The sequence below is a fragment of the Frieseomelitta varia genome, unplaced genomic scaffold (genome assembly GCF_011392965.1).
Source record: "Frieseomelitta varia isolate USP_RPSP 00005682 unplaced genomic scaffold, Fvar_1.2 scaffold_885, whole genome shotgun sequence".
Lineage (NCBI taxonomy): Eukaryota > Metazoa > Arthropoda > Insecta > Hymenoptera > Apidae > Frieseomelitta > Frieseomelitta varia.
Window position 1 is genome coordinate 50859 of NW_025110684.1, and position 25986 is coordinate 76844.

Consider the following 25986-nt stretch of genomic DNA (forward strand, 5'->3'; position numbering starts at 1 on the left):
ATTTTTTTACTTGTTAATTAAATTAAAACAACATATGTATATTTTCATTATTTTTATTTCATCGACTTTAAGTCGAATATGTATACAGAGGAATATACTAATATCTGAAAATATTATATTTATAAAAATTACTATAAGTATAACAATATAAGTTATTTCCTTGATTTAACAGGTTGCATTAATTCCTAGTGCTTCAAAAGAAGCAAATTTTTCATATGGTACAATGGTTTATAATTTCACGTTATAAATGTAATATTTTAAGAATTCTTTCCTACTTGTGTTGGTAAAAAATATATCCTGATTCCGCTCAGAAAATTAATTCCAGAGCCAATAATCAATGCAATAACCATAAAAAAACGTTTATCGTTTACCATACTTCGAAATCATACTTCCACAAATATTAGCAACGTAACAAAACTAATATTACGTATATTTTAACTGCAGCAGCTTTGTGGCTTAGGATCGAGTCCAGAACGTTTAGTTACGGATATACGTGTAAACTCTTCTGCTACTGTTGGATGAATTCCAACTGTATCCTTTAGTTTTGGGAATGTTAAGTTACATCTGGAAAAATAATCAAATAACGAATATTTGAAATTAAAAGCAATGATAAAATAATGTATCATTGATATAACGAATAACTAAATAAATACTTACTTAATAGCAGCGGCAAAACCTTGAATCACTTCACCAGCATTAGGACCAATGAAATGCATACCAAGCACTCTTTGATCGCCGTTTCTAAATGCAACTACTTTTATATAGCAATTAGAAACATCTTTTTGTGGGATGAAGAATTCCGTTGGTTTATAATACGCATGATAAATTTCTATTTTGTCTTCTCCATGAATAGCAATCGCAGCTTCTTCGCTGAGACCAACACAACCATATTCTAGAGGACTAAATACTGTTGTCGCAACGTTTATGTAGTCCATTTGTTCCGTCGAGTTTCCGAACAATCTTCTCGCTAATAATCGACCCGCATGTATGGCAACAGGGGTTAGTTCTGGTTTTTTCTATAATACATAATAAGAATTGTTTTATTTTAATCTTCCACATCTGAGAAAAAAAATCTTTCGAAAAGCCAAAATTTAAAACTTACATGAAGCACATCACCAACAGCATACACATTTGGAATATTCGTTTGTTCATCAATTGCATCTATTTTTGCAGTTTCAGGAACAAGTTGAAGGCCAATATTTTCTGGTTTTAATTCTTCTGTAAGCGGTTTGCGACCAATAGCGAAGAGAACAGTATCGAAAATATCTTGATGCGTTTGTCTTTCCTAAAATAAAGAATTCATCGCTATGGAAATATAATTTGAAATTTATTAATTATACATCATATTTGATAAAATGAAACGTACTTTATCTACCCAATGTACAAGAAGTCGACCATCGGCTTGCTTTTCAATTTTCGATGGCTTAGCTTGATAAATAAAATGTACACCACGTCTCTCCATTTCTTGAGCAACGGTATTGGCCATTTGCTGATCAAATCCTCGTAATACAATCGAACGTACCATTACAGTTGCATCATAACCTAAACTATTCAAGAAACCGGCACACTCCAAACCGATATCTGTTTATTCATTAAGGAAAATTAAACATTGTAATAAAATTGTTTTAAAATTGATTAACAGGAAAAAAATTTCTAATTATTAAAAAAAGGATACATCCTGCACCAATAACGAGCGTTTTCCCTGGAGCTTTCTCCAGACTAAAGATATCATCACTGCTTATACCATATTCTAAAGCACCAGGAATATCAGGATATCTCGGCCTACCACCTACAGCAATCAAGATATTCTTTGCTGTGAATACTTTTTCTTCTCCATTTTTCAACTTCCCACATATCGTATGTTGATCTTTAAAATAACCAAGTGCATTGAAGTATTCGATTTTCCTGCAATAATAAAAAGAATAAGTAAATTAGTAAAAGTGAATTTTATACTTAAGAAGTATAAAAATAAACTAAGAAATAAAAATCGATGTTTACTTTGTCCTAAGCTCCACTCGAGTAACCCAATTTACAGATTTTATATGATTTTGTACTGCTGTTGTTAATGCTTGCCAGTCATTCTTAATAGTATTCGGATCTGGTACCTGCCAACCATAAGCTGCTGATTCCTAAAAACAAAAAATTTTAATATTCAATGTTTTTTTAAACAATAAATACAGTCTATTAATAAAGAAACACACATGGATTGCTTCTCCTAGCAAAGCAGCTTGATGCATTAACTTCTTTGGTATACAACCAACATTTACACAAGTGCCACCTAAGCCCCAAGTGGTACCTCTTGGAGATGGCGTAACAAAATCAAGAACTGCAACTTTTGCGCCTAAGTTCACTGCTTCTTTAGCTGCTGCTAAACCTCCTGATCCACCGCCAATAACAAGTAGATCGTACATGAATTTTTGATCAGCTGCAAACCAATAATAAATTCTCAATAAAATGAACAAAACTTGTTGAATTTCCAATATTGATTGTTGCAAAATATCTATATATTTAAGCATGTTTCAGGAATTTAAATATATCTAAATTTTCCAGTTATATAAAAACTGATCATAAGAATAAAGTTATGCATCACTTGTATCATTACTAAACTGAAACTATCTAACTTGTGTTAATAAGGCAATATCCGCAAATAAAACTACCGATTAAATTACATACACGTTAATAAAACTGACAAACAAATTATTGAATTATATGAATTGGTCCAACTATTTTTAACCTAACCAGTCTGATAACCGGTTGTCAACGGTATACGAATACATAGATTTTACGTAATGTCAACAAAATCAAGGCGTGTTCGCAATTAGAAATCATGGAATCCTGACACTCACAGCACATGCAAGCCATTGTTGTTCTTCCATAAGGGAAAGTATTACATCTAGGCCATGAGAACTCGAGCAATTTTGCGTGAGCGGAGCGGAATGTAACAATCCTCGCGAGTAGCGTTAACGTCGCCATGATTATCGCCAGCCGGTCACGGCCACGTGACGTCACCCTGATGACACTCGTGTTTCACAATATATAATAAAATTTTTTTCACGAGACACGAGCGTGTTCGAACAACCGGCCACAAAGAAAAAAAAAAAATACCCCGAAAGGAGATCACGACACGAAATGAAGTCTATATTAATCACTGGTTGCAATCGTGGACTTGGTCTGGGTTTAGTGAAACACCTGGTAAAATCGTCAAAACCACCGGAGAATATCTTCGCAACTTGCCGAGACGCGAGTAAAGCAAGGGTAAGATTGGTCACGAAGTGAAGAAAAAATACAAAATTATGCAATAACCGATTTGAGCTATAAACTCTACTTACCAATAGGTGCCATCGTCGCGCTTTACCGGTTTGAAATTCACGTTACAGAGGAATGTAAAATGTAATGGTTTTTCTTTTTGGAGAACGTTAGTTCTCCGTTAGCTATCGCGTTTAGCCGAACAACTTCTTACGTCCTTACGTCTAAAACACAAGAACGAACTGACGCCTATTTGGTTCGTTTACCGCCATCTGTTATATGGTTGCTACAGGCGCACGAGTTTTAAGTCTGATTTATAGTGACTCATGCGTTAAGAAATTACGCAAAAAATATGAAACATGCAAGTCACTCTTGGTTTCGTTATGAAACGAACCTTAGAAACCGGTTTTTCGAAAACAGATATCTCACTCGAAATTTCAAGAAATCCAAACGATCGTCAATGAAAATTTTCAGAAGCTTTTATGAAATTTTATAATTCCATAATGCGAGACATTTTTGTAAATCCTTCGTACAAGAATTAATCCTGCTGCAATAATTACTAAGATTCAAGAACGTTGATTTGTTAAAAAGATAACAGTTGTTATACCTTAAGAGATTTTTGCCCTGTAGCAATTTTATTTTAAGTATATTTTTAAGTTATGTTTTCTTTTAGGAATTGACTATATTGGCTGAGAATTCGAAAAACGTTCATATCATCGAGATAGGTATGTAATCATTCTGCAATTTCAAATAGATTTTATTTTATCAGAAAATATAATCTAATCTGTGTTTCATTATTTTTTCATAATTTATGAAAGATAATTTTAGCAATTTCTGATAGACGATGTAGTAATACATATATTTTATACATTGTTTTCTTTCCTAATTGTTGTTCAATTGCTAATTAAAACAAAAAAAATTATTTCATCCAATTGGCTAATTTGATAATGGCACTTATTTTTCATAAAACGATATTTCACTTTTGAAATATAAAAATGTTGATTATTAAATGATTATTTAAAATTAGAAATGTTTTAAAAATGGAAAAGTCAATTGTCCGATTTTATCAACCTAATCCATTAAATGTGAAGGGTTATTGTATTTTAAAAACAATAAATCACTTTAAGTTAAGAATTGATTGAAATAAAAAATTTTATTTAAATGTAAATAAAATATTGAACATAATAAACTGTAAGAAATAATTAAAAATGTTTTCTTTTATAAAAGCTATAATTAAAATAAAGTATGTAAATACTTATGTATAACATTATGTATAGCATTATCATTTTTATTAGAAAGATATGTATGTTATCGATAAATTTACGCAAGTAATCTAACTTAGATCTTTCAATAGATACAATTGTATATCATCACTCATGATAATATTTTTGATATTATTGTAAAATAGTAGAAAAAGATAATATAATCAACGAAGTTTACATGTGTAGAAGTGCAAATATCTTAAATCATTGATATTCTTTACACAAAATATTGGAATTATCTATGAATTGCAACAAATTAAAAAAGGACTTACCTTCGATGTTCTTTTGTTCTGTCACCAACTTTTCCAAAGTGTAATTTTCTTGATCACTTAAATCTGAGTCCATGGTTTGCGGTTTCTTACAACAATTAAGATACCACAATTTTTTTTCTTTCGACTCACGAGACTTCATATCACAATGTTTAAAATAAAAAATTTCAAAAAATTTTCAAAAATGAAAATCTAGATATAATGTTTGGTAGCTTGTGTTTCCTATCGTTTCTAACGAAATATGAATTCCATGAAAGTACCGGTCGATATTTATACGTACATACATGCGATATCTGATAATAAGAATTATACAATTTTATTTGTAGCCAAAATACAAAATATTTTCTTAATTTATTTAATAAATAAATTTTATGAATAAAAAATATCAATTTGTAAAAAATCTTTATGAAAAGTATCATATACAAGATAAAAAGAAATAACATTTTACACTATTAAAACAATAGAAAAGTTTACTGACTTCCTTACATAAAAAATATAAAATTAATTTATATAGCAAAGTTGAAATTAAATAAAACTAGAAAATCCATGTTTCTTTAGGTAAAGAAATAAAAATCATGAACAAAGAAATACTAATATTTTAAATAACACACTAACATGAAATTTTTTATTAAATAAAGTATCCCATTTTATAAAATTATGTTTATTTTCTATAATTAAAATATAATTTTATATTTTAATTATAAATATCAGAAATTATGTAATAAATATGAGAAATGATGTTAATGATATTACAAATTGAAAAATTTCATGATAAGAAAATGATAAGATGAATGATGAAGAGATGACAAAAATATGACAGAATATGACTTACCAGTGTCCCTATTATATTTACTTAATACTAGTAAAATTAAACAAAATTGCAGATCTTACACAATTAACATGAATAACATAAGAGTAGAATACCTATAGACTAGTAAACTATTGACTATAGTTGCTATAGTATAAAAACTGAATAGCATATAAGCACTAGCATATATCAATAGTCATTTATAGAGTTCATATGTGTAAAGTTATATGATAAGATTTGATATACAGCATTTTGACTTCTGGAATTTTTAATATGGATCCTCATTTTGCTCCTTTTAATTTAAGATTTAGTCAATACAAAAGACTATAATAAAATAGTAAAAATTGTGGGTGAAAAAGTGGGCAATGCAGGATTAAATGTTTTGTTCAATAATGCCGGAGTTAGTCCAAAATTTACAAGACTTAATTTTGTAAAAAAGGAACAGCTTACAGAAACATTTTTTGTAAACAGTGTAGCACCAATTTTGTTAACAAAGGTAAATTGCAATTTTTAAACACATTTTTTTAAAGTTGCAGTTGAAATTATTAAAATCTAATTCTTAATTATTTTTCATGTATACATAAAAATATAAAATATACATATAAAAATATAAATAAATAAAAACAAAATAAAAATATAATAATATACATATATTGAATGCATGTTGTTATTATGAGTTGTAACTGATAAGTAATTATACATTTCTAGACAGTTTTACCATTATTAAGAATAGCATCTGATAATTTTGCAAACAAATCAGAAATGAGTGTTAATAGATCTGCAGTTATTAACATGTCCTCAGTTCTTGGGAGTATTACTGACAATAATCAAGGTGGATATTATCCTTATAGATGTAGCAAGGTAATATTTTTTTCACTTGGATCAATAAATAGTGTGTTATGCAAATAATTAATTACGTTAAAAAATATTAAATTTGAATAAAGTAAAAATAAGTAATGGAAAATTAAAAATTATTTTTTTCTATTCATTTACAAGAATATTGTATTTTTTTACTATATAAATAATAAAAATATGAGAATAATTATGTTTAGAAAAATCATCGAAGTTTTTATAATATTGTTTATGTTAGCGGCCGTCTATTCTTTTATTTCTCATTTATAGCTTCATATACATAGCTAAATATTGCAACAAAATTATTTCATTCCATCTAAATATTCTATCGTAAACGCCAATTTTATATTATATTGAATAATGCAATACTTATCCTATAATAGGTATACTTTTTATTAATATTTTATTTTTAGGCAGCACTTAATGCGGCTACAAAGTCAATGAGTATTGATTTAAAGGAGAATGGAATTCTTGTCACTTGTTTACATCCTGGTTGGGTTCGTACTGATATGGGAGGGAACAATGCACCCATGGATATTGATACTAGTGTTACTAATATCTTGACTACATTAAATTTATTAACTCAAGAACATACAGGTTGTTTTATTCAATATGATGGGAAAATTTTACCTTGGTAAATAAAAATTTTATACAGATTTTACAGTTAATCCTTAATCATTTACATTTGATACAATTTAAAAAATATATTTTTGATGGTTTTTTATTAATTTAGTTGTTCAGTTTTTATATCAGAGATAAAAAGTAATCATATAAATATTATTCTCCTTTTTTTAAGATTATGCATAATACAAACATAATTTATTATATAATATGTTTACAAAATATCATAAATTTAAAACTTTAAAACAACTGAATAGAACAATTTATAAACAACTTACATTACATAACAAAATCTCAAATATTATATTTAACATATAATGTTAATTGAAAGTATATTCAATTTATAATTTAATTTAATATAAAGATTTTAAGATTCGTAAATATAAAAAGCCGGTTTGGTTTCATTTGTTATGAGATATTTGTTATGATGTAGATCAAAGGTATTAAAAAAGACATTGAATTTTGTTTCATATTCAGATATTTTTCTGTACATAATCCATAACATACAGATATTAAAATAATAAACAAGAATTCATATATACAGTTATCATACAAAAACGATAATAATTGGCTATATAATGAAACATTTTTTTCTTTTTTGATTCCTTTTTTTAATGAATGTAGGTCATTTAAACATTATATATTTTAAGTACAATTATTCCTGAACAAATGAAAATGATTAAGTGATAATTCCATTAAAATATTTTTATACTTTCTTAAAAACTTATGTAAATGTAAAATCAAACATTCAGAGTTGTATTGTTTTATTTGTAAGTGTCAAAGCATATTTTGTACATTTCATGGTGCTATAACATAACTTCAGGGAATGCAAGTTTTCTAAAATATAAAATTGCAAGAAAAGAAGTATTTGAAATATGTACAATAATTAATTATCGAGCAACTATTGAATATATGATTATGCTTAGACACATAAATACCTTGAACATAAATGTAGTATTATACATGTAGTATTATACATGTATTTTGAAGATATTATTTTACAGCAAAAACAAATGTTCTATTATCTATTTTACATTAACAAGGCTATGTCAATTTTTGTTAATTAATTATTTAAAATGTTACATGAAAATAAATGAAAACCTGCTATGCATCTTATGAATTAAATAATACTGTGATGATACAAAAATCATCTAAAATACAAATATTTTTCAATACAAATAATTTTATAATTTCTTAAGTTTTCTTTAATTCATACCTTAAGACAATTGAACATGTAATGCAAATGTTTGAATGAAACATCATTAATATTAGTGTTTAAATTTACTGTATATTTTGTAAAAAATTCACATTATAAAAAAATGAATTACATTTAACTTAGATTAATTGATATGACAATCCTTTTTTTTTTTTGATGCATACAAATTTTCACTAAATATAGAGTAAAATAAAAAATGAAACTTCATTCAATTTGTAAACTTACAGTCATAATTTGAGATAATTTTATAATGTGTAGATTTGTATAAGAAATGATTTCCTAAATGTCTTATATCCCAAGTAACAGTCACAAAATACTTTAATCTAATTTTAATCAGTCTTTAACCTTTTAGGTGTTGGTTCGCTATTTTGTGAATTAGAATCTTCTGAAAATCCCAGATGTGCAGAAAAGTCAGTTAATCCTTGAGAATCACTAACTGTTGAAAAACCTGATACATATCGTAGAACTTTTATAAATTTCACCATTTAAAAAATAATAAATATTGTGTGAATTATTGAAATTTAACTCACATGTGTTTGAGTCCTCTGTAAGACCAAAATTAGAATTTGACGAATCTAACCCACTTTTTCTTGGCAAACCATTTTCCTTGTCTGCAACTGTCTTTCCTTTCTTTTTCTATGCAATAAAATATAAATTCTTATTTCTTATTTAGATGTTAGTAGTTTCTTATATAGATGTCCTATTTACCTGATCAAGTGTCGATATAGGTACCCATTTATAAATCTTCATAGTAGTTTCTCCTATTGTAACCCATTTTTTTTCCCTATAAAAGTGTCAGCATGAAAAGCACTGATGGTTCCTTAAATCAATATTCAAATAACAGACAGAGAAGCTACCTTCTTTACTGTTATTAAAAAAGCAGACATACAACACTATTACTCAATCAACACGCATGAAACATTTCAGAACTACAAAAGTCTGTTTACAGCTGACATGTGTAATGCAAAATCTCTATTAAATCTCGCAAGGAAGAAAAATTTTTATCCATTTTTGTGAGATCCATAAACTTTTACTACATTTTTTTTTACATTTTTTTTTTTTGTAAAACCTTTCAATATTTCCTCGTGCATCTATAAAATGTTAAGAGATTTACCAATGGCGAACTTTGTCAACAACTTGCATTACACGCTTAATATCATCCTTGGCACGACTACGAGTCTCTGCACGTACAGACCGCGACATCATGTTACGAGTTACGCGATTATATGTCACTATTAACTGAACAAGACACAAAGCACCAGAACATTCGTCGGTAAAGAGGTTAGAAAACTGACAGGCGGTTACAGAATTTCTGCAGCGAGATAGTAAACGCTTCAGTTGTGCTAAGAACGTGAAATACGATAATAACAAGACGATACGTCGGCGACAATAGGTAGACTTGAGAGGGATGGCGGAAGCCAGTGATACTCATCGGCAAACTGCAGTTTTTGTATACGTTTAAAAAACTGAAACTAGTATCTCATTCGTTTAATTACATTTGTATATAACATTTTACAATAAATCTTTTAATGTCGATAGTATCAAAAAATTGCTAGAAGTTAAGATATAATCTAGCAAGTTTATTTAACATGAGCATCACTGACGCAAGTAGATAAATAAATGCAAATGTAGCATATTTTTTATTCTACGGCGTTGTAAAAAATAAAAACAATTTAAATTATAAATTACACATTTAGCAGTAAAATATTGATGTTAGAAAATATACGTATAAAAATTAATATAAGAGAAATATTACAGCTTTGATTATGTACATATCTAGAGTGTCCCAAGATGTTCCTACGCGTCAATATTCTATTTCAAGATGTTCATTATTTTTTTATCGACAAAATTTTAATTTTATGCAAATAATAGATTTTTTTAAACGAAATTTTATTAATTAAGAAAAAGAAACTTTGCTATTGTCTGCTAGATGCAATTTTCTTTAATTCACACAACGAAGTTGTTTTTAATTAATAAATTTGGAAAATGGTAAATTATAAATTCTTAGAAGTATACAAATTACAGTAATATTTTTCGTATCGTAATTATTTTATATGTAATATTGAAATATTAATAATTACATATGTCATGTACGTTGTGCAATATCTCATACCATTCAAGATGTTAATATCAGTTATAAAATATCTTATATCGTTAAATGAATAAGATGTCTAAAATCTAAGATAAAATTAGTTTTAATAAGCAAAAAAAATATCAATAAGTTGCAATTGTGTAAAATTCGCTCTGTTATTTAGTATATTATAATTTGTAATTATTTGCTATATTGAAGAAGGAAGAAGTTACATAACCAAAAAGATGCCCGAACCTAACAGTGCAGTTGAAAATGTACCTGAAGAAGAGATTAAAGACGAATGGCTGGTATAATTATATGTTTCTCTTTTATCTACTTATATTATAATTACATTGGAGAATTAGTAAACATAGATACAATTTCTTTGTATTCAATGATTCAATATTTTAGATCAGACCATGTGTAGTATATAAAGAGGAATATGCTGATTGTACAAGTATAAAAGCACGGTTCCATCAGTATTTTATACATGGAGAAATACTAGATTGTAAACAATGGAAAATTGATTATGAAAACTGCAATTTATGGACTGAACATAAAAATAAAAAAGCCTGCGTAAGAATTAATTGAAAAATATTTTATAAAAGTTGATTTATAATGAAAATCTTGATCTTTTAAGAAATACCATATTATTTTCAGTATGAATTAATAAATAGTGAAAAAACACGCAGAGTGAACAGATTAAAAGATCATTATAAAAACGATATTTGGGAAAGGAGAGATAAACCTCCAGAAAATTGGAATGCACCATTACCTAAATGGTTAGAAGAAAGAAATAGTAACTCATATTTAAAAATTGTAAATGAGAAATTAAAGGAAACAAAAAATGAAATAGCAAATAGGAATTTTTGTACCATAATGTAAGAACAATTTAATTTATTTAACATTGTAGATATTTGACCAAGAAATAAAGATTTTGAAATTAAATTTCAATTTTGTTTGAAAGTTTGAATATTTTTGCAATAAAAAATTTATTTGATCGTATTTTTTATATCTGTCAAAACACTGATAGATTTTTTATTATTATAAATTTGTTACAAATGTAGCCACATGTATGATAAAGAGATTTTATTAAAAAGTTAACAGAATAAAATTAATTTCCTGAAGGAAGAAAAAAAGAGATTGATAAAACATTTTATTTTTAATATAATTTTTGAATACGTTATCATACATTATTTTATATATTATATTAACATTATATTAACATTATATTATTTTATATATTATATTAACATTATTGTATTTCATAATATTATTTCATATATATTTTCCTAATGTTAATGATGCGTATTGTTTTTCATACAAATACTGTAATACTTTTCATATAAATTACATTGCAATAAAAATTATAGAAAAAAAGAATTCATACGAAATAAAAAGAAATGGTCGGAATGATATTGAAATTACAAATCGGAAGGAAGATAGTAATTAGACAAGACAGAGTAAGACAATAATTACATAGAATAAAGAGATACATGTTGCACTAGTATACGCGGGCGAAACGGCAAATGCAGAGATCCGTGTCGGGCATGCGCAGTAGGTGACTCGGTGAATTCCGTTACGAACTTTTTCTTCCGTTATGAGAGTCAATCCGCAAGTGGCCAGTGGCAAAAGAGGAAAGGCAAAAAAGCAACGCTGGACTGATTGTGAAAGAAGCGGGAGAGATAGTGTTTGAACGTCGCGGCAAATCCTCCCCACTTCTTCAATGAACGCACAATAGAGAAACGCGTTGTTCGATCGGGCTCGTAGTGTTATGTGCGTACGCGATGTTGAATGAGAGACGTAACCTAAATACAAATATCGCCTATCAACAAATATCGCCTAGTTTTGGAGCAGAGGACAGAAACGTCCAAATATACGCACATATTTTTGCTATCTTTTTACTGTTCTTCCTTTCGTATTTGTATCTTCATATGGATTAACTCGACTTCACCTGGTAAGAAATAGCTATCTAGGTATCGTGTTAACGTTTCGGTGAACGTAATCAACGTAGTACGTATTGTGGTCTTCGTGCCCTGACGAAAGTGCGAGTCGGTAATTTGAACCAAATAATTTTTAACCAAGAGGAAAAAGAATGGCGGAGGATTGCCCCGATGGTGATTATCTCGGCGCGTATAGCCGTTTTTTCTCCGAATTCGTCGCTAAAGTAAACCCATACGATCAGCTGCCTGTTTCGGTAAGCTCGTACAACGTGACCGAAGCTGAGATTGTCGGTGAAATCATCAACGTGACTCTACAGTATCTCAACCAAACGTAAGTGAATGTATTTTTTAAATGAATGATATTACAGCATGCCGTTGCGTGAACAGACATAAGACGTGTTTATTCGTTGATAGCTTCCATGGCGGCCGGCGTCGAGTGTAAACATAAACTATATACGTGCAGGGTACTCCAGTATCATCCATCATTTATTATAACTAGAAAAGGGCTGATTCTACATCCTTGAAAAAAGAAAATTTTTTTATTTAAAAGTTCGTTTCTAAGAGACATTGAATTTGAAAATTTGTCGAGAGTTTAAGCTCTATTTTCCCAAAGACGAAGATGAAATATTTCCGTACGAATATTTTTAACTTATATTCCTTCACGCCCCCTTTTCAGTTATATCATAATGATTGGGAACATCCTGTGCACTCGCTCGTCAAACTTTCTGAAATTTCATTACGTTACTAAAGTTTAAAACGAAACGGAGAATATACGTAAAAATTACAAATATACATTTATAATTTACCAATGTCATGCATAATGTACATGATATATTCATGAAAAATTTTAATATTAAGTATCGAAATATTTTCGCGACTCATCGTTTCCAAATGATGTTTTTAGAAAACTTACGTATTATATTTTCATGCGCGAACAATATATTTTAATAGCTTTAAATGCATACATATATAAAATATATAATACATAAATACGTGAATCTGTATATATAAAGTACAACTGAAAGTCTTTTACATATAAGATTTTAATTGTTTATTTGTAATTGGTAATATGAGTTTCGTTTATCCAGTCCAGTTTTTGTACAATACATTGTGCAATACGTGACATACAACAAAGATAGGCAGGGCGCATGCTGGAACGACGATAGGAAGGTTTACGATTGATCCGGCAAATTTTTCGCATCTCTAACTGTACGCATTTTCCATGCGAAAACTCGCTTTTTTTATACTAGTCTTTTACTGTTACAACAAACATGTATGAGATAATTTAAAATTTAATCGTACGTAATGGAAATGTAAAAGCATTTTATAGTTTAAATTGTAATTAAGATTTACGAAAGACGCTTAAAATAACGCTTTCCTACTTGGCCACTCGTTTCGTGAGTCATTACCTGAAAATAAAGAATACAATTTTAAAATCTGCTCTCATTTATATCTATATGCATATGCATAAAAACTAAGATTTTTCACGATTTATTTAATCATGTTTTATAGTTGAATACATTTGGAGATTAAATATTAAAACGTTATATTGCATGATATGAAATAACATTTAATTTAATGTGAATTATAATGAAAATCAGTTGTACAAAATTTCTATTTCTTTTAACTGTTTCGTGTTAAAAAAAACTTTAGGTTTTGAGTACGCTCGGTAGGATCGGTAAAAGCTTGCATAGAAATATATTTACGTATGTATTTAAGTGCATAGATGAAACGTACCAAGACTACACCATCCTCTGTAATTTCGTACTTCCGCACTACTTTGTTGTTATCTGGACCGACTGAAACTGTCACTAGATTATCTCCTTCCATTGTAGTTAGATTCTAAACAGACAGAAATACAAACGATAAAAAGTGAAAAATTTATACCTTTTTTAAAAGTTACATCTATACAAAACAAATCACTAATCCTTCACAAATTTATGTCGACAGTACTGCATTTTTTATGTTATTCGCACAAGTTGAGAATACAGCATTAGAAATATAGATGATAACGAATTTCAAATAACTTTTTAATCCATTTAAATACCATATTTATTTAAAAAAAATATATGTATGCGACTGATTTGTAACATGTAAATAATAGTAGTTGTTATTTTGATTTAATGAAAACGAAGATCGATCGATACGCGTACATGCTACACATCGATTACATTATGAAAGATATATTATGAAAAGAGCAATTATACTTTCAGTACAACTCCGGCGGGCATATGTTCTTCATATTCTTCGCCGAGAGTAAACGTCACTTCTGTCGTACGAATCATCGTAATGGTACGAATGGTCCATTTATCGCCGTCGTTTGATATTTCTAGTCGCGGATTGGACATGCACATCATTTTCCGTGGAATATATGGTACACCTATATATGTATGCATACAATTGAAAACAAAATCGATTTAACTCCGATTATTTACGTGTATTATGCATTATGCTTGACGCAAGCACTAATCACGTACTTTTATTAAGAAGTAATATTATTCGATACGCGACTCGATAGTGTGTTTATTTTTCAATAAATAATCGACTGAGATTAATTGCTTTAATCCTTTATTCGACAAACGAAGCATTCAGTAAACATATAGGAGAAACATATAATACAACATGCATTATTCATATAAGTAATTATAGGAATACATATACACATACTTGTGTTTATGTAAAAGAATGCGCCCGCGCATGCGACCATACAATATTAATCAAAATAAAAATTTTAATCCTTTAATTGATAGCACATTGGCAAATTGGTATATCACGAGTGTACAACAAATGAATTGATTCAATGTTTCGTTTACGTTTACGTTTACGTTTCCAAACTTCTCGAGAACAAGATTGGAGAATTTGTTTTATATGTCGTATTTGCTTTTACTTCCATCGTAAGGTAGATGACATTCATTTTTAGTCGCTTTTAACATACCCACAGCTTTGAAATACTCGTCGAGATTTTCATTGCTTTCATGTTGATAAGTGCCGACGAGCGATGTCATTTCTCTCCCCTGTCGGTAATGCTCCGGAGACGATGGATTTGTTAGTGGTCGGGGGTGCTTTCTCACAGGCTGTAGCGAGCTTTCGTCTTGAAACGTGTCGCTATGGACTAGTTGAAAAGATTTTGATTTTAATACGTTCGAGACAGCTGTCTCCTCACCCTCACTGTTTTCTATGATTTTGACAATATGCTCGTGTAAAGCGTAAGTCCCTTGTTCTTGAGGCAAATGCCGCTTAATAGTTACTTCTCCTCTCCACAGATTTCTCATATCTAAACGATACGCTACATGATGTGGCAGATATGAATAATCAGTTTTTCAAGCTCTAGTTATCTATCTATATATCTAAACTCTAAACAAGTAACCTATTCAAGGTCAATTTATTATTATTTCTTTTAATACAATAAATTGCTATCATCTTTGGATGAAATAAAATGGTGTATTACATAATACGTTTATACTATACGTTTATACTATACGTTATAATATGTTTATACTATACGTCTATATACTATACGTCTACCTAACATCGTTTTACAAACTTATATTTTAATAAGAGTAATAAGAACAGTAATGATAATTATAAAAATAACAGATATGTTATCTCTTAAAAGCGCAATGGTCTTGATATTTCATTTTTAAGACGATTAAAAGTGGGAAGGACAAAAAGTACGAAAAGTAGAGAGGACGATTATATATTATTTAGGAAACTTGGAATGTTAGCCAAGTTATTCGATACAGTCTTACTACTTTTTGATGGAATTGAGCTATTCAGTTATAATTTCTTTTTCTTCTTTAGATTTAGAATGGAAATGTAAAGGTCATAGAAATTAGTTACAAGTATTGTTAATGTTAAATGAATGATAAAACAACTTTCAATGACATGAAACAACTACTGTAAAGAAATATCAATTAAATCAAATATATTGTGAAACAATAATAAAATCTGAAATCATTGCAATATGTTAAACTATAACAATATTTCAACATTCTTGTTTCTTTATTTAAATATAACTAGTTGGATAAAAATTAATACATTACTCTATGATTTTACATACACATGTAAATATATAACCTCCAATTAGATAAAAATTGTTATTAAATGCACATTTTGTATACATGATATTTTAAATTACACAGTTAAACATACTGAAAATTTCTGTAATTAAATCAAATAATTAGTAATTAAGATCATTAAAATATAGAAAAAGTTAAAACATGTTAACAAATAAGAGGTTGTAAACGATTAATATAAAATTATTTTTAGAATAAATTATATAATAATTGTTATTCTTACGATTTAAAGAATTTCGGAACGAAAAATCCATGGTTACCATATGGTATATTTTCACTACAAAAAGTAATTTTTTTAAGTTTTATTAATCGAAAATTTCGTATATTTAGTATCGTCAGTTTACTAATTATTTGCTGCTTCAATTATTTTTTATGCTTTCTATGTTCAGGGATATTTATTCTTTAAGTAGATAATTTTTTTCAAGTATAAAATAATTAATTTTGTTATAAGTGCTTAAAAACTAATTATATATCTAAAGAGAGAATTTTATAACATTCTAGACAATGTCCGGCAAGTTTACAAGCACACTTGGTTCATCAAGTAATACAAGAGATCAAATCCATGTGCAAAAAACAACCAGAAGATTGTGGATTTAAATCACAAGAAAAAAGTATATCTTTTTATTTCTTATAACAATTAACGTACACATTTTTATTCTTCATAATAGGAATAGCTTTCAATAAGTCTTTATTACATTGTAGCATATACTTCATTAAAATTGATGCAAGCTATTACTGGTAAAGTCAATGAAATATGTACTCGCTACCTGGACAATAGTAGATTAGCGTTATTGCCACCTCCTCCTTCTATACCATTACCACAAATAGCAGCAGGAGGAAGTAAAAATTGCAGAAGAAAAATGGAAGACCGCTATGTGGTTTTACATGATTTACATAGTATATTTGGTATTGAGGTATATATTATATAAAGATTGAACTTTTCCTACTAGATATATAAATGGTAATTCTTTTATCAGAGAAACATTTCAAATTTTAGGATGATTCTGTAGCAAATTATTATGCAGTATTTGATGGACATGCAGGACAAGATGCAGCTGTATATTGTGCTTCTCATCTGCATCAATATTTAGCAGAAAGCATATATTATCCTACAGATCCAGAGCGTGCCTTACGCGATGCTTTTCTTACTACTGACAGACAGTTTATAGAGAAATCACAAACACAGGTAAGAAATAGAAATTTTTATATGTAATAATGTATTATTCAAACAAATATACAATCTATTAATTTTATTTTTATTATTTTTACTGTTTCAGAAACTATGCGGTGGAACTACTGCAGTTTGCACTTTAATATTAAATAAGAGATTATATGTTGCTTGGGTAGGAGATTCAACAGCAATGCTAGTAAAACGCGACAATGTTGTTCAGTTAGTGAATCCTCATCGGCTTCATCGTGAAGTAAGTCTAAATATTTTCATTATGTTTAACATCTGCTTCGAAGGACATGATCATATAATATTACATGTTCATATTCTTCACTGCGTATTCTTACTCGTGTTGTATATATGCCTGGAGAGGGTAATCCAGGATCAACATTAATGAAATGCCGATCGTGACAGTGTTTGAATCGAAGACCCAGTATTGGGTCTATAACTGGTTGAAAATTTGATGTTTCATTTAAACGTGTCTTTCCTGTTCTCCAGTGATAATATGCGAGGTCAGATACACAAGGCCATACTTTTTTTCTTCCTTGGAAATAGGGAAGCCAATTTTCTTTTTCAAGTCTTTCATTAAAATCTATGTAACCAGAAATTTCAAACTGCAGTTTAGTTAAATTTCTTATGAAGATAATAGTGGATATGATTTTCAATCTATTTAGACGTTCTCTGAGTGCTAATTCTTGCATTAAATTATCACTTGGTGTCACATGTTCTGACGTTAATTCATATGGTCTATAAATTGGAAAGAATAAATTTTTTACAGCTTTCAAACGACAATAAAATGTATCTTCATCTAGTGTTTCACCCGTACAACGATAACCAAGTTCAGCTAATCTGTGTGCAATATTAAGATTTCCTAAATATCCAAGATCAACAAATGTTATTAAAGAATCCAAATAGTCTTCATAAGTTTCAAATTGTAATAATCTTTTATCACTGTCTATTTGTGTTCCTACTTCTGTCATATTTAATTTATTCAATCTATGATTTTAACAATAAAAAACATTGACATTTATATTTTAGTATGATGTGACAGTAAATTTCAAGTTAGGTTTTATTTTCTTTGTTTAAAAAACAATTGACGTTTGAGAAGTACAATGTGTTTTGTAAAAAAAAGTTATGATTGAACGTGCAAACAATATTGATTTTTTTTACTAGGATGAAGTGCAAAGAATACGGAAAATGGGAGGAATAGTGATGCAGAGCATGGGTACTATGAGAGTTAATGGAGTGTTAGGCGTTTCACGAGCAATAGGTAAGTTACTCTTTTTTGGGAAAATATTATTCCAATAAATTAATAAATTTACACATTTATTTTTTTCTAATTTGTTTGAAAAAAAATTTACTACTAACAAGAAATTAAATGAAACAAAGTTGAAAACACGGCAAAATTTCATTATAACATAATATACGTATCTTTTCAAATTAAGAAAAAAATTAAAAAATAATACTTAGGTATATTTTGCATCTTTGCGTTTAATGAGAAATAAAAATTATTTCTACTTAGGCCAACTTTTTGCATTTACTTATTAATAATGTTCGGATACTATAAGTATTTCATATGATAGTTTTTAGCAGAAATTGCAGAACAAAGAGATTACGCAGCATTTATAAGGCGTGGGTGTATGTTGATTATAACTGACACTTATGTTTCAAATTAAATATTATTCTTAATATACTCACGTTTGTTGATACGTATTTATAAACTAGGACACGTTAATACTAACTGCACGATAAATTTTATTTGCATTCAAACATATTGCGTTCTTTCGACGAACATTGTAATCAGCTTCACTGTTGTTATGAAAACTATATACATAAATGTCGCTAGATGGCGATACGAGTACTCTCTTACAATCGATCGATTGGTCGAAATGCACGCGTTTCAAAAAATGCATAAAAATACACAATTTGGTAAGAAATTTATTTTTTCGCTATAAGTATAACTTTTTGTTTTTCTTGAAATAGAATATAAAATAAAAAGCGACGTTAATTGTACTCGTAGAAGATTTAACTTAAACATCAGGTATTTTATTGTAATTGGACTACCGAGAATTATTATCATTTTATTTTAACTCATATTTCTTCCATTTCCAATGATTTTAAAAATATAACTTGTATCGATGGTATATGACATCTTATATAATTATTGTTGATTGATATAAGTGCAAATTGAAACACAAATATAAGTGGTACGAAAATTACAAAAAAAAAAAAAAAAACGAAAGAGGAGAAAGATAGTAAGTAGTGTAAATAGTTATTGCTGTTCATCGGCTTAAGTATATATACTAATCATAAAAATATCAACTTACATGAATGTCCGTAGTTTAGTTGCAAGCATTCGCTTGTTACAGCGACCCATTGTAAAATTCTTATGATATTTCTGATGGGATAAAAGACCGTTTTGCGAGAAAGTCAAGTGGAGAGACTCAGCGTGTACTGACAGCTGGCCAACTATGGCGAAGAAAAGAGAAAAAAATTCTAGACGCGTGTCGGGTATCCTGTTGGTTCCGTTCGACTGCTGACACAATAGTACGTGCAATCATGCTTCGAGCAATGGACTCTTTACTGGGTGGCTTCTACAATCGCCTGCCCGGAATAATTAAAAGCTCATTAAACTGTTTATGCTTCGCGAAGAGACGCGTGCCTCGAACGTTCGTCGTTTGCAAGAATTTCTGTTCGACGTTGTAAAATTTTAACAGCTGATACTTGCCAAAGTATTGTATTTTGTAACTGTCACGATGCTTTTTATTGATTGCAAGTAGAGATTGTTAGAGTTTCTTTGAAATATTTAATAAAACTTCCAGTCATTAGTTATCTTATTAGGTGAAAAGAATACAATGTAACTACAATGAAAACGTGAAACGTAGATAAAAATTTGTTATGCGATTAGAAAAGATTATAGAAATGCGTTTGGAGAAAATCTATCAATTAGAATTATCAGAGAAAATCTAATATTTCAATAGACACAAGAATATTTTTTTACGTGGTATACCGAAAATGTTGAATCTTTCTTTGAATAGACTATTATTATATTAATAGAATATTCGCAAATGAGAAATTACGCGTTCGCTAATTATCATCAAACATAATCTATTTCTCAAGTGATATATCGTTCTAAGAACTTTCAAATTGCAATTAGATATGTATATACTTAGTTGAAGTACAATGGTACGAGAAGTCTAATCAAGCTTAATCAGCGATTATTAATGAAACGTGACGTCCAGATCCGATTTTTTTAAAGAAATTTTTCAATTATGGTCGAACAAAGCGCGTGAAAGGATAAAGTGGTAAGAAGAGAGAGACTTTCATGCCTCGTAACCAGCAGTTTTATGAAATTCAATGTATCTATTATTCGTTACATATGAGCAATGCTTTTTACATCAAAAATAATCATTAATATGTACATATACGTATACACTACTTTACTTTATTTACTTTAATTATCTATTGTAATGAATGACGTGGCTAAACTTTAAATAATGGTACCATCATAGTACAGTCACTTCCGGTTATTAGGTATTGTAATATTTACCTAAACAAGGCTTTTCCAGCGGTTTGTTCACATCTATGAATGAAACTCTTTACGTTCAACGATTAAACGACCATAGATATTTTAGAATTTATTTTAAATAGACACATACATAAATATGTATCTTTGATAAGTTATTAATCGATGTTTTATTGCCATTCTTAATACACATCGTGAAATTGAGAAAATTTATAAGGATTTATTTAAAAATCGATAATTAATTTTTTACGAGTTTTATATAATAATTCAATAATTGTCTTCGCGTGATTTCAGGTGATGTCCGATACAAACCATGCGTAACAGGTGAACCTGAAATTAAATCTGTACCTTTGGACGGAACGGAGGACTTCCTGATTCTTGCCACCGATGGATTAACTGATTATTTGGAACCGGCTGAGATATTGACCGTTCTCTACCATGAAATACAACGAAATCCGAGTAAGTACACAGTACTTTGCATTCGATTCGATAGTAGATATATATACGTATTATTAACGATAATAACTTACGAAGACACTTGAATAATCAGTATTCTATTTTATAAATTTTTATAATATACATATAACAAGTATAAAAATGTGAATTAAAATTCGCACTAAAAAGGAACCACTAATGAAATGAATAATAAAAAGGTATATAATCCTTTTAGCCACAGATAAATAATCGCGTCTGTAAAATTATTTACTGTTGGAAAGTTAATTAATTAGAGTCAGGACATTAATTTATAGCGTATTTATCGTGAATGACTATTATATTGCGAAGAATTAATTCCATTTATTTCTGGGAGTGACAAAACGGTGACCTTCATTCTCTTGATTTTTTAAGTATATCATATAACTCATTTAATGTTTGCAACACAGTTACAAGTGTTTTCTTGGTTCTTTATAATTAATCTATACAGCACAGTATTTATCAGAACAGTTTCCAGCATACTCTGCCAGATTTAGTAAGAAAAATAGAACAGTAGGTTTTATTATCTTTTATACATTTTAGTGTCTATTACTAGACAGAACTGTCAGTTACTAGTGTGCATTTCTCCATTTCTAAATTAATATCGTAGCGGCTTATGAACGTTAATCCAACAAGCGAGACATTGTAAATTATTCAAAAATTTTCGAAACGTTTTATTCTTTCCTCGCGCGTTCGATTCGTTAGCTCTCTTTGGAGAAAATTATTCATTTTTGAATTCGAACAGCGTGCTTAGTTATGTTCCATTAACTTTGTTGATCCGTTGCCGTGACACGGAGAAAATTTCCATATCACGAATGAAACAATCGAAGCGAGTAATTATAGAGCCGTGGAACAGATCCATGCAAAATTATCGGGGCACGTTGAATCGGGGTTGCTAATTCGATTAGATTTGACCAGTGATCATCGGTAGGCACCGATATATATAAGGAGAATAATGCGATTCAAACGACAGCAGTGCAGATCATGGCCCGTAGATTTTATTTCTTTTATAATTATTATCCATTTACTTTATTTATTAGACAATAACATAATATTTCTTACTAATTCAAATGTAAGATGATAGATCGTTAGATAGAATAATAAGTTGTATTTTGGAATGTAGTTGCCGAGGCTTGTTCTTATTTGTTATTCTAAAAAGTATAAATCCTTTTTGAAGTTTTCAAGTAGGTATCCAAGTCGGATAAAATTATTTAAACGAAGGATATAAAATTTCAATTTCCAAATGATCTTTCGTCGTAGAATTAAGTTTTCTAAGAAATTGTAGCTAATTTTATCAATTGTACTGTGTTTTAATTGCTATCTTCCTTTGAAATGATATTGTGGTGTACGAACAGACAGCAAGTCAATATAGAATAGCGTTTGCGAGGATAGTTCGTCGATTCGTCGGTCGATATTTGTTGAACAATAGGCAAACGATTAGCATCTGATTCTCGTTCGAGAAAGTAAGGTGAAAATCATCTCGTGAAAAGTATTTCGTACTGGAAAAGACGAAATCTTGCAACTCAGGCTGGTACTCTTTGTAAGCGGTTGCCAACAAACTGTACCCGTTGTTTCTTCATGGCACTGTCATGCTCTGCTTCTTATCTACTCCACGGACGGAGATCGGAATAAATTGCTTGGCACTTGTTTCACGAACATTTCTTTCCTCGCCCAGACGGAAAAAATTTCTCCGCTTTTATTTTTCATGGACACTTTCTGGACAAACTAAAAGTTGCTCGTTCTCTTATCATTTTCTTAATTAAAATATCAATCGTTTTACCGTATATCGTGCCGCATTATCCTATTTAACCTCTTGCGCTGGAATGACGTGTCACGCACGTCGAGAATTTTTTGTTTTAAAATTGCAATATTTCCTCAGTTTTAAATATATTTAACTGTAACCCAGACAAAATAAATGATAAGTTTATTACTTTCTTTCTAATCATTTCTATCCAATGTTATCGTATCGACGAGTTCAGAAAGAAAACGACGAATTATTGTGTACGATTTGGTCACTCGTTATGGTCCGCAATTTATGTCCAGCGCAAGTAGTTAAGAATACCTACAAGTAATGTCGTTTTCTGACACCGTAGAAAATTTTATTTCATTTAAAAGTGAATACAACGTTAATCTGTAATATAATTTAACAGTAATCACACTAAATGTCAATGTATTTAACTAGAATATATTTAGCTAGGACGAATTATCGCATACGGTTTGGTCACTCGTTATGGTCCGTAATTTATGTCCAGCGCAAGTAGTTAAGAATACCTACAAGTAATGTCGTTTTCTGACACTGTAGAAAATTTTATTTCATTTAAAAGTCAATACAGCGTTAATCTGTAATATAATTTAACAGTAATCACACTAAATGTCAATGTATTTAACTAGAATATATTTAACTAGGACGAATTATCGCATACGGTTTGGTCACTCGTTATGGTCCGCAATTTATGTCCAGCGCAAGTAGTTAAGAATACCTACAAGTAATATCGTTTTCTGACACTGTAGAAAATTTTATTTCATTTATATTACAGATTAAAGCTTTCAATACAGCTTTAATCTGTAATATAATTTAACAGTAATCACACTAAATGTCAATGTATTTAACTAGGACGAATTATTGTGTACAGTTTGGTCCGCACTCGTTATGGTCCGCAATCAGTTGCCAACGCAAATGCTTAAGAAAATAAAATCACTACAGAGCGTTATAAAGTTGCTAATAAAACATCAGTGCAAGTTCTAACAGGATGATCTAATAACTTTGTTATTCATTCCGTTTAATCCACGGATCGATACGGAGTAATTCTCTTCCGATTTGAAAGCATCGGGCAGATATAGTTCAGGGCTAGATAGTTCAGTCGGCGTCGAAACGAGAAATAAAGTGCAGAGTCGTCCGTTGAACTTGTTAACGAAGAGACGAAAGGAGATGGGAGTGGGCGAATCGATTTGGGGAATCTCATTGGCAAAGTTTGCCCAATTCCACGACGGTGCTGCAATTGGGCCAGTTGCTCGCGGCAAATTGCTCGCATTCCCATTGTCGGGATTCTGTTCGGGAGGGTCAGGCTCTGCAGCACAATAGCGATTCCTAGGCCTAATTGCAAGAGCGTGTTGCGGGCACGTGGCGTATGAACACATCGCTGCTCGTCGCTTCCTTCCTCGGAGCTTACCTACTCGTAGTGTTAGTGTTCCACTAACTGAAGGGATTAACTGTATCGCGACTGGTGTTTCAATTTATTTATATTCTCTTCTAAATCGGAATTTTCCGTCTAGAAAAATTGTCCATTACGCCGCGTGAAATCGGACATCTTGATTTCGCCTTGATTCTACAGGGTGGGCCAAAAATCACTTCCTACTAAAACAAATCCGTAATTGTTTTATTTATTTTTTTATTTCAACATTTCAACTTAAATTCAATTTTAGTTTTTTTTCTCATCTTTTGATGTTTTACTAAAAAGGATACAACCCCAAGGAACTTTGAACCCATTCATTCATTAGAAATCGGTGGCTTTCTTTTTTTTTTTTGGAATTCTCCTCAAAATCACCGACTGCGAATTTCTTGATAGATAACGTTTTGACATTTGTCTGCGACAACATTTTATATTGAATATTTATTAATTAATCGTTATTATATTAATGTTAACATAATATATAATATTAATATATATTATATATATGTTTAATATATAATATTAATTATAAATCACGTGATTAGGCATATAAAGTTAGACGGAACACAAATAACCTTTCGACTGGTTGCAATTAATTATCTACGCTCGAGCCTGACGCCTCGATCACGAAGGAGAATTTTTGATCAGACATGGAACACTTACTTCTGGCTATTTCGTATTTTCTAAGATCCATTAGACGGATAAAATCGTGACGCGTTGCATCGCCACCGCGTGCACGTTAAATCAATTAGATAATGAAAGCGTAGTCTTTGGCGCGTGCGTGAAAGTTTCTGTCATTAAAAACAGTCTTCAGATCGATCGTTTCGCGCTCGAGGGATATTTAGATTTATTTAGATTTACAGGGAAACAAGAGTTCAAACACAGGCTCTTGCCATGGACTTTTTTTTTCTTTTTTTAAGATAAATGAAATTTTATTGTTAGTGCAGTGATAAATCGCGAATGTGAATGAAAAGTCAAGTCGCAAGGAGATAAAATTAAGTCGAAATAGCTTGGGCTATTTGTTCGAGTAAGTTGCGATGAAAAAACGCGGGAAACGTACGCGAGTCGGATTTATGATTATTTTGTCGATGGGGGAAAAAAGTAACGTCGGTGCAATCGATGCAAGGTACGCGAGCCGCATTGCAGCATCCCTGGACGAGGCACGGCGTATGATTGAGAAACGAAATAAAATTGAAAGCCGGCTTGCACGGCCAGGAGAGAAAAAGATGGAAATGTCTGAACCAACATGGCCGCCGAGTACATCCTAGCAGGAAGAGAGTACATAGG

The 25986-nt window shown here is 29.9% G+C and overlaps 7 protein-coding genes across 12 annotated transcripts; 3 read left to right on the forward strand and 4 right to left on the reverse strand.

Moving 5' to 3' along the window:
• Nucleotides 1–39: 39 nt before the first annotated feature.
• Nucleotides 40–4934, reverse strand: LOC122537057 (thioredoxin reductase 1, mitochondrial-like). 3 transcript variants are annotated; one of them, XM_043669964.1, is made up of 8 exons: nucleotides 4781–4934; nucleotides 2202–2425; nucleotides 1999–2129; nucleotides 1676–1905; nucleotides 1367–1581; nucleotides 1103–1285; nucleotides 658–1016; nucleotides 40–564 (listed from the first exon to the last, which is right to left on the reverse strand). In XM_043669964.1, the coding sequence occupies exons 1-8, from the start codon at nucleotides 4917–4919 to the stop codon at nucleotides 435–437; spliced, it is 1611 nt and encodes a 536-aa protein (XP_043525899.1). In that variant the 5' UTR covers nucleotides 4920–4934; the 3' UTR covers nucleotides 40–434. The 3 variants fall into 3 exon arrangements, with proteins under 3 accessions (XP_043525899.1, XP_043525901.1, XP_043525900.1); XM_043669966.1 differs by lacking the exon at nucleotides 4781–4934 and adding an exon at nucleotides 3330–3539; XM_043669965.1 differs by lacking the exon at nucleotides 4781–4934 and adding an exon at nucleotides 2847–2976.
• LOC122537058 (C-factor) lies at nucleotides 2993–7913 on the forward strand. The gene is made up of 5 exons (XM_043669967.1): nucleotides 2993–3255; nucleotides 3920–3971; nucleotides 5891–6081; nucleotides 6294–6446; nucleotides 6851–7913. Exons 1-5 carry the CDS (start codon nucleotides 3130–3132, stop codon nucleotides 7073–7075), a joined length of 747 nt encoding a protein of 248 aa, XP_043525902.1. The 5' UTR covers nucleotides 2993–3129; the 3' UTR covers nucleotides 7076–7913.
• Nucleotides 7914–8231: 318 nt separating this feature from the next.
• On the reverse strand, nucleotides 8232–9521 carry LOC122537061 (B-cell CLL/lymphoma 7 protein family member B). Its single transcript, XM_043669972.1, has 4 exons — nucleotides 9389–9521; nucleotides 8983–9058; nucleotides 8805–8910; nucleotides 8232–8722 (listed from the first exon to the last, which is right to left on the reverse strand). Exons 1-4 carry the CDS (start codon nucleotides 9478–9480, stop codon nucleotides 8604–8606), a joined length of 393 nt encoding a protein of 130 aa, XP_043525907.1. The 5' UTR covers nucleotides 9481–9521; the 3' UTR covers nucleotides 8232–8603.
• A 16-nt stretch (nucleotides 9522–9537) lies between these two features.
• Nucleotides 9538–11293, forward strand: LOC122537060 (UPF0545 protein C22orf39 homolog). 3 transcript variants are annotated; one of them, XM_043669969.1, is made up of 4 exons: nucleotides 9538–9667; nucleotides 10565–10653; nucleotides 10757–10921; nucleotides 11006–11293. In XM_043669969.1, exons 2-4 carry the CDS (start codon nucleotides 10591–10593, stop codon nucleotides 11228–11230), a joined length of 453 nt encoding a protein of 150 aa, XP_043525904.1. In that variant the 5' UTR covers nucleotides 9538–9667; nucleotides 10565–10590; the 3' UTR covers nucleotides 11231–11293. The 3 variants fall into 3 exon arrangements, with proteins under 3 accessions (XP_043525904.1, XP_043525903.1, XP_043525905.1); XM_043669968.1 differs by lacking the exon at nucleotides 9538–9667 and having other exon boundaries at nucleotides 10365–10653; XM_043669970.1 differs by lacking the exon at nucleotides 9538–9667 and having other exon boundaries at nucleotides 10542–10649.
• A 461-nt stretch (nucleotides 11294–11754) lies between these two features.
• On the forward strand, nucleotides 11755–21600 carry LOC122537043 (protein phosphatase 1F). The gene is made up of 7 exons (XM_043669934.1): nucleotides 11755–12619; nucleotides 16866–16975; nucleotides 17067–17278; nucleotides 17362–17550; nucleotides 17642–17785; nucleotides 18706–18802; nucleotides 21353–21600. The coding sequence occupies exons 1-7, from the start codon at nucleotides 12441–12443 to the stop codon at nucleotides 21598–21600; spliced, it is 1179 nt and encodes a 392-aa protein (XP_043525869.1). The 5' UTR covers nucleotides 11755–12440.
• LOC122537026 (sodium/calcium exchanger regulatory protein 1-like) lies at nucleotides 13325–20014 on the reverse strand. Of its 2 annotated transcripts, none has more exons than XM_043669904.1 (5): nucleotides 19860–20014; nucleotides 15224–15400; nucleotides 14496–14668; nucleotides 14026–14130; nucleotides 13325–13697 (listed from the first exon to the last, which is right to left on the reverse strand). In XM_043669904.1, the coding sequence occupies exons 2-5, from the start codon at nucleotides 15291–15293 to the stop codon at nucleotides 13638–13640; spliced, it is 408 nt and encodes a 135-aa protein (XP_043525839.1). In that variant the 5' UTR covers nucleotides 15294–15400; nucleotides 19860–20014; the 3' UTR covers nucleotides 13325–13637. The 2 variants fall into 2 exon arrangements, with proteins under 2 accessions (XP_043525839.1, XP_043525838.1); XM_043669903.1 differs by lacking the exon at nucleotides 19860–20014 and adding an exon at nucleotides 19231–19382.
• Nucleotides 17783–18710, reverse strand: LOC122537025 (cilia- and flagella-associated protein 299-like). The gene has a single exon (XM_043669902.1). It carries the CDS (start codon nucleotides 18510–18512, stop codon nucleotides 17811–17813), a length of 702 nt encoding a protein of 233 aa, XP_043525837.1. The 5' UTR covers nucleotides 18513–18710; the 3' UTR covers nucleotides 17783–17810.
• Nucleotides 21601–25986: the final 4386 nt, after the last annotated feature.

Excerpts from the sequence above, each read along its gene's own strand:
- LOC122537058 (XM_043669967.1), top strand. The coding sequence starts at position 3,130 with ATGAAGTCTATATTAATCACTGGTTGCAATCGTGGACTTGGTCTGGGT. Across the intron at positions 3,256-3,919 it reads GAGACGCGAGTAAAGCAAGG|GAATTGACTATATTGGCTGA; the intron begins GTAAGATTGGTC and ends GTTTTCTTTTAG. Across the intron at positions 6,082-6,293 it reads CACCAATTTTGTTAACAAAG|ACAGTTTTACCATTATTAAG; the intron begins GTAAATTGCAAT and ends ATACATTTCTAG.
- LOC122537057 (XM_043669964.1), bottom strand. The coding sequence starts at position 4,919 with ATGAAGTCTCGTGAGTCGAAAGAAAAAAAATTGTGGTATCTTAATTGT. Across the intron at positions 1,906-1,998 it reads CGAGTGGAGCTTAGGACAAA|GAAAATCGAATACTTCAATG; the intron begins GTAAACATCGAT and ends TTATTATTGCAG. Across the intron at positions 1,582-1,675 it reads GCTCGTTATTGGTGCAGGAT|ATATCGGTTTGGAGTGTGCC; the intron begins GTATCCTTTTTT and ends ATGAATAAACAG.
- LOC122537061 (XM_043669972.1), bottom strand. The coding sequence starts at position 9,480 with ATGATGTCGCGGTCTGTACGTGCAGAGACTCGTAGTCGTGCCAAGGAT. Across the intron at positions 9,059-9,388 it reads GTTGACAAAGTTCGCCATTG|GGAAAAAAAATGGGTTACAA; the intron begins GTAAATCTCTTA and ends ACACTTTTATAG. Across the intron at positions 8,723-8,804 it reads TACAGAGGACTCAAACACAT|GTTTTTCAACAGTTAGTGAT; the intron begins GTGAGTTAAATT and ends GATATGTATCAG.
- LOC122537060 (XM_043669969.1), top strand. The coding sequence starts at position 10,591 with ATGCCCGAACCTAACAGTGCAGTTGAAAATGTACCTGAAGAAGAGATT. Across the intron at positions 10,654-10,756 it reads AGATTAAAGACGAATGGCTG|ATCAGACCATGTGTAGTATA; the intron begins GTATAATTATAT and ends TCAATATTTTAG. Across the intron at positions 10,922-11,005 it reads ATAAAAATAAAAAAGCCTGC|TATGAATTAATAAATAGTGA; the intron begins GTAAGAATTAAT and ends TATTATTTTCAG.
- LOC122537043 (XM_043669934.1), top strand. The coding sequence starts at position 12,441 with ATGGCGGAGGATTGCCCCGATGGTGATTATCTCGGCGCGTATAGCCGT. Across the intron at positions 17,551-17,641 it reads TAGAGAAATCACAAACACAG|AAACTATGCGGTGGAACTAC; the intron begins GTAAGAAATAGA and ends TTACTGTTTCAG. Across the intron at positions 17,786-18,705 it reads CTCATCGGCTTCATCGTGAA|GATGAAGTGCAAAGAATACG; the intron begins GTAAGTCTAAAT and ends TTTTTTTACTAG.
- LOC122537026 (XM_043669904.1), bottom strand. The coding sequence starts at position 15,293 with ATGACATCGCTCGTCGGCACTTATCAACATGAAAGCAATGAAAATCTC. Across the intron at positions 14,669-15,223 it reads CGAGTATTTCAAAGCTGTGG|GTGTACCATATATTCCACGG; the intron begins GTATGTTAAAAG and ends ATACATATATAG. Across the intron at positions 14,131-14,495 it reads CCGCCGGAGTTGTACTGAAA|AATCTAACTACAATGGAAGG; the intron begins GTATAATTGCTC and ends CTGTCTGTTTAG.
- LOC122537025 (XM_043669902.1), bottom strand. The coding sequence starts at position 18,512 with ATGACAGAAGTAGGAACACAAATAGACAGTGATAAAAGATTATTACAA.